The sequence below is a fragment of the Heliangelus exortis genome, chromosome Z (genome assembly GCF_036169615.1).
Source record: "Heliangelus exortis chromosome Z, bHelExo1.hap1, whole genome shotgun sequence".
In the NCBI taxonomy this organism is placed as follows: Eukaryota; Metazoa; Chordata; class Aves; order Apodiformes; family Trochilidae; genus Heliangelus; species Heliangelus exortis.
The window spans coordinates 62021994-62034714 of NC_092454.1; the positions used below are offsets into that span (position 1 = coordinate 62021994).

Consider the following 12721-nt stretch of genomic DNA (forward strand, 5'->3'; position numbering starts at 1 on the left):
ACAGTCCAACAGCATTAAGTCCACAAAAGACCTAATGATTCTAATAATGGATCGTTAAAAACCAGAAAAGATTAATTAAAAAAAAAATCATAATTTTTATCATTCAGGCACCAGGTATATTAATATCCATAACCTCTGCCACAGCTGCATTAATGTCCAAGTTCAGACATCCTTGCGTGTGAGGATCAATCAGCAAGGCACTCTTTGCTTTTGATATATGAGGACAGAGCTTCAGCAATAAGCTCTGTTTGTAAGTCTTTTCATTATAAAATGGGCAAACAGTGCAAAGAAAGCCAAGTATTCTTTTTAGAAACCAGCATACAAAACTGTCAAGCTCAAGCTTTTGCCTTTCTGGTAAGATCAGTGCCATATTAGAGGGGATCCTACATTAACTATTCCAACAGGTCAGCTGTAGTATTTGCAGCACAGGAGTACAGTTAGAATATTAGGATATATATTTAGGGCTGGACCCAAAAGTTCCTTAGAGAGGTGCTGCCTGCAGTAAGTATTCCAGAATCCAAATTAATTGTTAGAGATACAGATGTGCACAAACAGACATACACTGTTGATATGCCCCTACAGAAACAAATCACCCTGTGAGCACATTAACAGCTTGTTCAGAAGTAGGCAGGGAATCTCTAACACCAGGCAGATTAGGTTTTTTGGAAGTCTATCCTTAAAATCTTATATTCTGTCATGTATTTAACATAAATCTGTAGCTTTGAGCATACTGAGTTTCTAGATAATCAGAGAATGGCCCAGGTTGGAAGGGACCTCAAAAGATCATCTGCTTGGTGGGAAAATAAGCCTAGATGAGATTACCCGGCACACTGCCCAAGTGCTTATTGATCAAGAAGAATGGGAAACACTCATCTCTACTGGCAACACAATCCTTACTAGGAGAAGAGAGGGTGAAACTAAAACACACCTTCAAGAACAGCCTTTCTTAGTCAGGCTTCATCTTACCCGATGCTGTCCAGTCTCCAGCACCAGCAGTAAATTCCATAGTTTATAAAGACTAATACAAGGCTATTTGTTTTGGTGCTTCTCTCAATAATTTGCCAACTTCTGCTACTAAGAACAAATTTATAAGCAATTGTGAAAATTATATTTGCTCACCTTTCTCACATGTTTTTCCCATAAAACCTGGAGGACAGATACATTCCCCAGTATCTTCATGACAAATGCCATTGTTCATGCAGGAAGGGCAGTGGGAACTACAGGAGGGACCCCATTTCTGAGCTTCACATCCTTTTATGTAAAAATATAATGACATATTTGTTATCTTCCTCTTCAGTAACCAATCAAGCCACAAAATTCTTTTCAGTTGAGACATACAGTAAAAGATCCATATGGACCCCTGAAGCCCCCAGTCAACCGACCTAGTGGAAGAAATCACCTTTTTAACTGTCAAAATGCCTCCATTTCTAGAGCAGAACTGCTGCATAGTACACAGTATTACTATGTAACATCTTCCAGAAAGTAACTAAAAAAGTCTTGATTTTTGAAATTAGGTAATTTTTTTTTGCTTTGGAAGAAAAAGTTTGGAAGTTGACAAAAAAACATATTTAAGATTTTTGTTCTTGTGGGAGGGATTCAAGACCTACAAAAGGTCCAGACATCACGTAGAGCTGGCTGTACTGGTAGTAATCCAGCAGGACCAAGCTCAGTATTGCTGGCAACACACCAGCATTTGGCAAGTCATGCTTTTTTCTGTAACAATATTTGTCTTCAAAATTCATTAGATCAGGATGTCATCAGATGCATTTTTACTGTCTTCACAGGGTCTTTATAAGTGGGATTAGTCAGCTGTTGACATGTTTCTGGAGTAAATAGACTAAGAGCAATCAGTTTTTTCCGTGCCTGTCATGATTTTCTTTCCCACTTCATAATTTAAGAAGATATGACTATCATTAACCCTGCCAGGGAGCTTTGATACTGATTTTATAACAACAGAGTTCGTGGTCTGTAGTTCAAAATCTACATGACTTCATCATACAAATGCAAAATTTATCGCTAGGAGTTGCAAACTTCTCTTAGTTCCTTTTGAAATCATCAAAAGCTGAAACGACTTGATAATTTTGAGCATTTTATTTATAACAATGTTTCTTACATGACAGAAACTGACCTTCTTGACTTCTAATGTAAAGTTAGACCAAGAAGATAACATGCTGGAAAGTCCTGAGGTAGGCTCACTAGAACTGATAGACCTGGATTTTCAAATTTCTGCAAGCATTTAATGAATCAACATGACACTTGGAGTTCTATCTCCTCCTTCCCTCAGAATGAAATGCTTACATGTGGATACTTAAAAAAAACAAAAAAAAAGGCAAAAAAAGCTTTGCTCATCAGTCTCTGTCTATAATGCTAATGATAATTCAAAGAAAGACAGGAAGTGTCTAAGCAGTATAATGTAATAATTCCCTCTCTTCACTGTGCTCCCTACCACTCTCCCAGATTATGCCCCATGAATTTTCCCAATAAACAAGACAGCAAGACAAAAGCCTATTCTGAGGAAGGGGACAGCATCTATGGACAAGTCTTCTGCTGCGCAGCTTGGCAGTAAAGTTGAAAACAAATCTTGGTCCATTTTATTTAGAAAGGTGGCACTATTTTCAAAATCCAGATTTGGGGCATTATGTTGATTCATTTTCAACTACTGGAAATAACATGTTAGCAAGTAAAATACTTTTTACCATCAGAAGAATTTTCTCCATTCTGTAACATATTTGAACACCTATTTAATTTTACATATTGGATTTATATTTCCATCCAAGTTAATAGAATATATCTTTCTTTTTATCTTATGAAAATGGGCGTGTCAGCATGAGCTACAAGGCATGTAGAACACTTAATAGAAAATATCTACCTGCTTTGTAAACTGGTCCTGTCATCCACAAAGAGGTGCACTTCAGGAGTTAACTAAGTTAGGGGGTAGTTTGTAAAATTACAATAATGTATGCTAAAGATGAGAAATATTAGGATGAATAGTATTTGGGTATAGCCCACTATAGAAAAAACTAACATTTGAAAAATCCTGTTTTGTGCTCAGACTTACATGTCATTGAAGACCCAATGCCACTTTTTTTCATTGATGCTTACTTGGTGTTTGAAAAGCTGATGTACTGAGGAAACAGCAAGCTGTCCTGGCAATAGCTAAGATGAATCGAAGATAAATCAGATATTTTCTCTCTTGGCTTCTTAAATCAGGATCAGCTTGTAGCAAAGACTCTTGGAAAAATAATTTTTTCTCATATAATCTAATGGCAAGAAAATTGGTAATCTTATACCAAAAAAGATTTTAGTCCTTATTTAGGCACAGTATGTTTCACTTCGTATGCATGACAACTTAAACAATTACTCATCAGCTCACATTAATGGAACTTACGTCTTACAATCAGCCTTGTGTAAGCAGAAGTAAAGAGGTTTCCTCCTATGTATCTGGCAGAGTAAACTCCTGCATCCTGTGGTTGAACTTGAGCATAGGAGACTTCCAGCTCCCCTGGCACTTCATGCCTGGGCACAGAGTGGATGAAGGAACCTGGGGGAGGAGCACAGGGACAAAACAGACAAGCCATTTACCCTCTACAGACAGAAGTGAGTTTGCATTTGTTGCTGAGGGAGGACGGCTGGAATGGGCTAAGCAGCAGAATCTCTTTATTAGTTATCAGTCTGCTGACAGTTCTTTATGCTAGTTTTTGATAATTGAAGGAGAGATGCAAGTAAAAGGGAAGGTAGACCTTGAAGGACACTTACTAGATAAATGGGATAAACAACTTTATGTTCAGCATTGCTTTACAGGAATGTTGCAAGAGTTTGATAGTGCTCATTTGTTTATTGGCCTTGCCATAAGTGAGGGTTGACCATCTGCAAGAAGTCTTAGTGTGTCTGGAAGAGGCAAAATAGCAAGTGCCAGCCAGGTCCTACTTGATCTGAGTAGCACAAAGATTTACTTAGCAGACCAAAGCAGGAAGAACAAAGCAGAGCTTTATCTTTTCTTCCCAGCTTAAGATGTATCTTTTTTTTTTTACCAAGGAAACTTATCTATGTTATTCTAGGTTTGCTGTAGTTGGTCATACATGATTACTAAGTAAGGCAATAGCATTTGGTCTTCTCCCATCCCTCTGGATCACCAGGTAATTACATTTGAACACTGGCTGCTGTCAAAGGGAAGCTGCATCAAGGGCTTAAGGACTCCTTGGAGTCTTTCTGTGGCAGTGAGCAAGGCTGAAGCAGACAGCTAATGCCAGGTCTACCCAGGAGCCCCCAGAACATACATGCACATAATCATACACACTGTGCTGAGAAAACCAGCCACCAGCAGACCCACACAACAGTACTGTGCCTTTACAAGTAATGCATGTGCAGATGGGACCCACACACACATGAACAATTGAGACAGCCCAAAACAGTTATCACTGCCAGCTAGTCAGTCTTGCTAGGAGACGTCATATGCTCATACACACAAAAAGGAGACTTAGCTGGCCTGGACCTCTCATAGCTGGCTGAAAGACCTCTTATCCTGCTTGACCTGGCTTAAAATTTGCTCGTGTCACATGTGCACACTCACACCCATGCCCATGCAAACGATCCCTGCTGTAACAGGCCTTAGACACTTTATCTTCCTGCTTCTGGCCCCGGGCACACAAGCCCCTTTGACCCCTGCCACAGCTTACCAGTTACTATGAGTCAAACCTTTTGAGCTTTCTAGTCTGTCCTAAAGGTCACAACAGATTATACATCTGCATACCAGCTACAGAAAAGTTTTATGTTTACGAATGATTTAGAATACAGTTTAATAAAACAACAGCTATGTGGCAGCTAAGATCACACCAGCTACTGCAGAGCTTGGCAAGACCCGTGGCATCTTTTACCTTTCCTCCACACCATTTTCTCATGCTTGTTCCATTCCTGTTCACTCCATGCCCTGTTTCTCCTGTTTGGCTCTTTCTATAAATATTCCATTATTTCACACATGCTCAAAGTTCCCCTCAATTGTGCCATAATAAGTTTGCTCTTTTTCCCTGAGACCCACAGTATTGCATCACTCTGCTTCGTCTGGTTTAAGCTGCACAGATCTTTGTATTGTTCTCTCAGGGGTCCTCAGAAGCTGGGGAGCTCTGTTCTTTGATGTTTCCTCTGTCATCTGCTACTCCTTATGGCTTATGCATCTGTACATTTACCACTTCTCATGTTTCTTTTCTTAGTCTTTTATCCTGGATGTCTGTTAACCAGACAATACTTCCACATATCACATGCTCTTACCTCCTACATCCCCTTGTAACTACACTGGTAAAGAAACAACTCTTTTACTTTGCTGAAATAATTTGGAAGTTAAACAGCATCAGGCAGCACCTTTACTGTTTGTGATCATACATATTATTATACTATCAATTTCAGGCATCCTAGAAATGTAAAACTTCGCTTAGGAAGACAAACAAAACAGCAAAAAGATACTGGATCAGTTTAGTCCATGATAACATGTAAGAGTTCATAAAAAAAACAGCAACAAAGAAAAAGAGCAAAGAATAAAAGGGATTAGTTTTGAAACTGGGGGGCTTTTTTTTTTCTATTTTTTTTTCTTTTTTTTCTTTTTTTTTTTTCCAAATATTTAGAGTTACAAGCTGCAAAACAAGCTTGACAGCAAAGTATTAAGATAGCCTCATGCTCACTGTTAGTAAGGCTTTTGTGGCTTGTTTTCTAAGATGGCACAAGTTACATCAATGTTTTAAAGGAATCCTGTTTAGCAGAACAGTTTCATTCTGAAGACAGCCTTTACGAGGGTCTGCAAGGGGAAACTGGTACTTTTAAATGACTGCAACAGTTAAATACAAAAGGACAAGTATTTTCTCTTCTGCCAGCTGCTGTATCAGGAATACTCAGGGATGCTATTGCAGCTGCAATGTCAGGTAGAGAATGTGACCCGCTGTCCAGATGCATGGTTAAATTGAGGCTTCCTGCCAAATTTCCAGGTGGAATCCCATCTAAAGCAGCACCATGATGTAAGAACTCCTGCTTTAACATACCAACTGTTTTTTATATAACAAAACACTGACAGGAGACCCTGAGAGGTATAAACAGAGGATTCGGCACTCTGGTGTAGGAGAAAAAGGTCAGTTCATGATACTGGATATGGAAAATGGTTCCTTTAGAGAACACTATATGCCTGAGGAATTTCTGCTCCAGTTGCACGGCCTGGGTTTCATGAGAAATTCCTTTAGAACAGCTATGTGGCACTTGGCTAAGACAATGATAGCAGGAAAAGATGAAAAGTTAATTACCATTCTTGTAGATCACTGCATCTTCCTCTTTTGCTGCCATTCGGATGAATGAAATATTCACATGCTCTCCTTTATTTGCTGTAACAGTTAATGCCACTGGGTGGAATGAGGCTGAAAACAGAACAGAGCAGAAGCAGGCAATGAAGAGCAACAGTTTTTATGTCTATCTGGTCTCTGAGACAAAGGTTGAGAATAGACCCTGTCTTGAATTCTGACACTTAAATTTCTTTAGAGCATGCATTGACTCCTCCAGCAACGTCAACTCCATGTTTTCACAAAAATAGAAGGTTTCCCTATACTCTGGAAGAACAGAGTGCCTCTAAACTTCATCTTCCCTACCACCTGGGGCGTGAAGTTTAAAAAAAAAAAATTATTTTGGCTGAGTAACTGGAAACCCTTACTAGGAGCTCCATCTGGCTCTAAAACACTTTCCCAAGTTTCTTTATCCCTTGAGACATTTTAAAAACAGACTTGATAAAGTACTGGAAAATGTATTGTAGGGAACAAGCTGCCATTGCCAGACAAATACCCTGAGTGACTCAGTTATTTTCTGTTTAAACTCTATGATGCACAACACTCAAGACAGTTCAGGAGACCTCAGTCTGTTGAGTTGTGGTAAGGTAAGGTAGGGTATTTCTTTGCTCATGTTGGTTCACTGTGCTCTTTATAAATACTGAGATGCTGGCTTGCACTCAGAATGAAAGAAAAAAATATTCACAGTCAGTGATACTTTTACCAAAATATTCCCATCTGAAAATGCGGCTTAATTAAAATAAAAAATCTGTATGAGGAACTGCCTAGACTGGTGGTATTTTTCAGTTTTTCAGTTTAGAAATTGAAATTAATTCTTTTGCTTATAGCATTTATATTTATAAAATAATTTCATAGGTCTTGATTTAAGAAAAAGAAGACAGTAGTATAGAGAGGTATTTTTTACAATTTTTTTTTTCTTTCCTTATCATTTCTAGTGGATAAAAAGATCAGAGGATAAATAGGGAAGTGATAGAAAAATCACAAGAAATAGTACTTTTGTTTGCAAGCAGTGAAAAAATAATTTTAATTGCAGTACTGCTTTGAAGAAACTTAAAAGTTAACAGTACTTCCTTTCATTTAGTTTAAAATACCAAGAGAAAGCCGTGAGAATTTCAGAGGGGAAATTCAGGGTTTCTGACCATTTTTAGTTCTGAGGTTTTTATGCCATGGTGTCATTGATATGCTGTATGTCAAAAATATTACAGAAACTCTCCTAAAATTGAGCAAAATTAACTTCCAAGCTGTTCAACACTTTTCAGATTGGAAATAAGACAGCTCTTGAAAACTCACAGTTCCTTGCAGAATAGATTTTCCAGCCTTTGTGGAGTTCTTGTGTTTAAGCTTTGAGCCTCTGCTACATGTTCTCATCCCTTGTAAGTGCTATCAGTTGATTTCAGCAGGAGATTTCCTGCATAATACTAAGAAAATGCATGGGAATCTTTTAAGCATTTGCCATGTTACCTAGGTACTGGTATCTGAACTTATATCTTACAGGACTAGAGAAATCCAATACAGAATACTGAAAAGAGATCTTATTAGAAACAGGCAAAGAAAATATGAAAACAGTCCTAACTTACTGTCAGCTCTGGAGTTGGAGGCTATTTATGAATAACAAACACACAGTGAAAATCATCTATTTAGGAAACAAAAATTCAACAGATTTCACAAAAATTAACTGTTCACTTCAAATGATCCTAAGTGCTGTAGTTGCAGTTTCTTCTGGACCAAATTTAGTGAGGCATTGCTAATTGTTGTAACAAGATTTAAACTTTTGTATTCCCTTTTTCTGTTCTGTGCATGATGTTCAGCTTAACCACAAGACTTTTTCTTCAGAGTGTTGTTGCAATAGAAAGGAACCCACACTCCCTGGAGGACTCAGTTCCAGTGTATTTTTAGATTGTGACTTGTATTTCATGATTTCACATCTTGAGTGTGCCAATACCTTATAGAGACATAATTAACTGAGTTGCAGGGCAAATGCCACAATGTTCTGTTGCCAGCATTCCCATACTTGTCCCTTTGTCTGCTCTGGAGAGTTTCTGTGGGTGAAAGTCAATCACATGTGTGAAAACACACATTTATTGTGTAGAGAAATTGCATAAATTAGATGCAGAACAGGGCATATAGTGCTTCATTATAGATATGTGTGCTTTATACAGCATAAGCATTACTCCTCATATGTAAATAAAGAATAATTTGTTCCCTCTCATTGTATGTATGAATACTACATGTGTAAACATAACACTACATTAGAATGGACTCAATGCTTTCAGAATGCCCCATGCATAGAATAGAACAGGAGGATGAACCTGTTATCTTTCCATATTAAAAAGCAAAAAATCTTCACTATATCTGTCTGATAATAAGTATGTAATAAGACAGATCACAGTTCCCACCGAAGTCAGAGGGATGACTCAAATGCTTAATGCTTAGTGAGTGCTTCAGCAGCTTTTTTGCCTTGAGGCTGCAAAGCAGTGGATGGGTTTTCAGCAGTGCTTCTCCTTCCCCTGCCTTTTGTGTCCTCAGTGGAAAATGGCACGTTTCAACTCTTGCTCAGCTTCTGGTGTTGAAAAACACCCTGCCTTTAAAAATTATTCAGACAGCAAAGGGGAAAAGGCCTGTTTTCCAGCTACAGATGCTTTGCCAAACCTCACAGTCCTTCACTGACCTCTTCTTCCTCTTTCTGTGCACTTTAATAGCTTTGAGAATTTCTGTCATGCCTCTTTCTCACCCTTCTAGTCTAATTACATTATACAAATTCACCATTGTGTTGCTAGCTGGTTTTGTCAGTGAAAGGTTTTGCAGAGAAAATCTGAGAAATTGACTAAAACCTATTCTGTGTGTGTATGTTGTGCTGTTTCTGGTTAGAACAACTTCTGTTACACAGTAATCCCTCAAAGTCTGATTGCTTGAATTCTCAGCTCCTAGATCCATAGATACTAAGTGCAAAAAACTGATTGATTCAGTAGACACCCTTTCACCCACGAAAGCTGTTCTACAGTACAGCCAGAGATATGCTCAGCTCACTGGCATTCTTTCACAGTCAAAGTCACATTGATTTTCCATGGTCTGTTATCTTATCTCTTCTTCCTCAATGCAGTCTCCTTTGAAACAATGGATTTTTCAGCTTGCACCTGCAAAGCTTTCTTGTTGACCACTTCAAAACTTCCAAGGTCACATCCAGTCAGAGAAAACATAAACGAAAGAAAAATGCACCTGTCTCAGTCCCACCCACCTTGCTTTCTAAAAAGAAATAAACAGAATCACAGAATCATCTGGGTTGGAAAGGACCTCTGAGATCATCAAGTCCAACACTTGATCCAGTGCCACTGTGGTTACCAGACCATGGCACTGAGTGCCACATCAGTCTCTTCTTAAAAACCTCCAGGTACAGAGAATCCACCACCTCCCTGAGCAGCCCATTCCAGTGCCTGATCACCCTCTCTGTAAAGAATTTCTTCCTAATATCCCAGCTAAACCTCCCCTGGCAGAGCTTAAGTCCATGCCCTCTTGTCTTACTGGTAGCTCCTTGAGAGAACAGCCAGACCCCCCCCCCCCCCCCCCAGCTCCAACCTCCTTTCAGGGAGTTGTAGAGAGTGATGAGGTCTCCCCTGAGCCTCCTCCAGCCTCAACACCCCCAGCTCCCTCAGCCCTTCCTCACAGGACTTGTGCTGGATCCCTTCAAAGCCTCCTTGTTCTTCTCTGGACCTGCTCCAGGACCTTGATATTCTTCCTGAACTGAGGGGCCCAGAACTGGACACAGGACTCAAGGTGTGGCCTCCCCAGTGCTGAGTACAGGGGAAGAATCCCTTCCCTGGACCTGTTGGCCACACTGTTTCTGATCCAGGCCAGGATGCCACTGGCCTTCTTGGCCACCTGGGCACACTGGTGGCTCATGTTCAGCTTAGACACTATATGTAGCTGTGAATTAATAACCTCCTTTTCTAAATTTGCTATATAATTTCAGGAGATGTCAACAATAACAATTGCTGTTATTTAAGTTTTATAAAGAAAGCTAAAAAGCAGCTCCTCACAGATGAACTAGCATGGCAGAAAACATTAGCTATACTGTGAAATCTACTAATCAGCTGAAGTTTTGAAAGCTTGATTTGCTGCAGAACATTAGCCAAGATTTCTAACACTTCAGCAATTTATTGTGATCTCTGCTTTGAAACTTGTACCAGCAGCTTGATGAAATCCAAAGACAAGCAAAATTTTGCCCACAAAAAAAAAAAATGTTAATTTTAATGGCTAGAGTACTGGACCTTGGAAATCTCACTTTGTCCCTGACATATTTGCAGGTTCTTAGGCTTAAGTCCAAAACTAAGTCTATAATGAAAAACAGCCTTCTTAATTTCTGGGAAATATCTCTGGAGTGTCTTTCCAGTGTTGAGATGGATTAGTTTTTTCATGCTGACAGACTGTTCAGATCCACTGTTCATGATCTGTAGTCCTACTGATCGTTAGGCAAGGTGGTTATTTTCCTAGGATCAGGCTGCCCATTAGCTATGCTTAGGTATCTACATCTCAGACCTGTCAAGGCTTTAAAATGAAAGGATGTTTATGAGTCAAAGGTCTGGGATACGAAAATCCAGAGCAGGAGTTTACTGTATATGAACATGCAAGCCATGCTGTATGGAACAGCAAGGCCAGACTCACTTGCCACCTGACTTTGTGTTCCTGGGAGTAGTCAGGAGTAGGCAGAATACCTACAGATGTCTGACTAACTTCCACAAGGAAATGACTAGCAGATAGTAGCAATCAGTTGTCTCTGCACTCTAGAAAAAAACCCACCGTCTTGAGCCAAGTCTATTTTTGTTGACTCCAGACTGCCTTGCCTGCTCCATAACCAGGATTGTGCCCATTTTTTTCAGCACTGCGAGCAGGGACATGCAAAATTCAGGTCTGGCCACCATACAGTACCTCCCAGAGGCATCTTCATGGTGTGTATCCTTGTCACCTCATCCTTGAGCTTCCCTTCACAGTAATACGCTCCAATTGTTTCGCTGGCCTGTTCCCTCTTCCACACCACTGTTTTGGCTGCTGCTCTCTTTAAATCTTCGTTGACTTCCAGTGGCTCCCTGTGCTGGTTTGTCACATCCTCCTGGTCTCGGTCTATTGTGATAGACTCATGGGAACGCCATTTGGAAGTGATACAGATAAGTGATGTCTCAGAGTTGCCCACCAGAGGGAATGAATTGATCAGGATGAGGTCCAGTGCTGCTTCCACTTTACCTATGGAAAAAAAGCATCAAGTGAAAAAAGGTGACTGCAGAGTCTGATTATGTGACCACTCCAATCACCAGACAAGCTGTTTGACACAGTGCTCAGATTTTCTCTGGCTGGTGCCTTGTACAGCTTTTGTGCAAAATAGGAAGACAGTATATTAACTATTCTGCTACACTGACTTTAGGATTTACTTCGAATGTCACAAACACATGGAGCCTGGTCTCCTCAGAAGAGGAAATAACCCTTACAACTTGTGTAGTTTCTTTTAAGAACTGTTTCACGAGCCCAAGGAAATCCATGGACTGCAGAAGCAGATGGATCCTTGGATAGCTAGACACGTGCATAAATGTCATGTGTATGGTGCTTAGCTGGCAAAAGAGTCAGAAAATCATAAGGTTGTCAATTTAATAGAATTTCTTTCGTGTCCTTTAATATGCCTGAATTGATGTGAAGCACATATATCTTTCAGTTATTAAACACTCAGAGAATTTTTTCAGCTGCTTTATGATTTTGGATTAATGATTTCAGAGTCATTCACATGTTACCCAAAGCATTAACAGACAGTGACAAGAACCATTGCACAAAAAAACTTCGACAAAAAAAAGAAGAGCGAGCTGGCAGGCCTTGTAAAGCTGTTTTTTTGTGAGGTTAAGTTTAAATCGATCAAAATGGCTCTTTCTGATAAATAGAACTGCCAGAAAGAGATGGAAGTTCTTTGAAAATGGTAGATACAAGCTCAATTAAAGCAGTCTCTGGTGGAGTGCTACAGATTCATCTGTTCAAATGCGCATAGCAGGAGGGAAATACACTTCTCCTATAATCAACAATTTGCAAATAATAGGCGTTTCCCTTTGCTTTTGAAATTCAGGGTAAAGAGAAGGGAAATGGTAACGTTTTTCCATCTGAAACAGGAAGAATAATTGATTTATTTTATTCATCACATCTATTTTTCAGCTCTGGATAGAAGTATGTTTTGCATTTACTCTGAGAGGCATAATATTTAGTACCACTCAGCTTCCAAATGTTTCTCTGATTGGAAGGAAGGGGTATAGTCTTAGATAAGGGAGGTCAAAGGGTCTTAGTGTTGACTGCAGTCTTTGCGTGCGTCTCTGCAGCACTGGAGCCAAGGGAAGAGGTCCTCCTCTGCACTCAGTGCCAGCAACCACTCTGGGGACTGA

The 12721-nt window shown here is 39.6% G+C and overlaps 1 protein-coding gene across 3 annotated transcripts in view; it reads right to left on the minus strand.

Annotated features, from left to right (window-relative positions):
* Window positions 1–12721, minus strand: part of TEK (TEK receptor tyrosine kinase) — a 38127-nt gene that overhangs the window by 14261 nt on the left and 11145 nt on the right. For 2 of the 3 annotated variants that reach the window (XM_071730182.1, XM_071730183.1), the window contains exons 2-5: window positions 11238–11549; window positions 6282–6392; window positions 3389–3541; window positions 1120–1251 (exon numbers count right to left, since the gene is read on the minus strand). In XM_071730182.1, coding sequence (XP_071586283.1) covers window positions 1120–1251; window positions 3389–3541; window positions 6282–6392; window positions 11238–11549 — 708 coding nt within the window. The remainder of the gene's footprint in view (window positions 1–1119; window positions 1252–3388; window positions 3542–6281; window positions 6393–11237; window positions 11550–12721) is intronic. The other variant, XM_071730184.1, reaches the window with a different exon arrangement.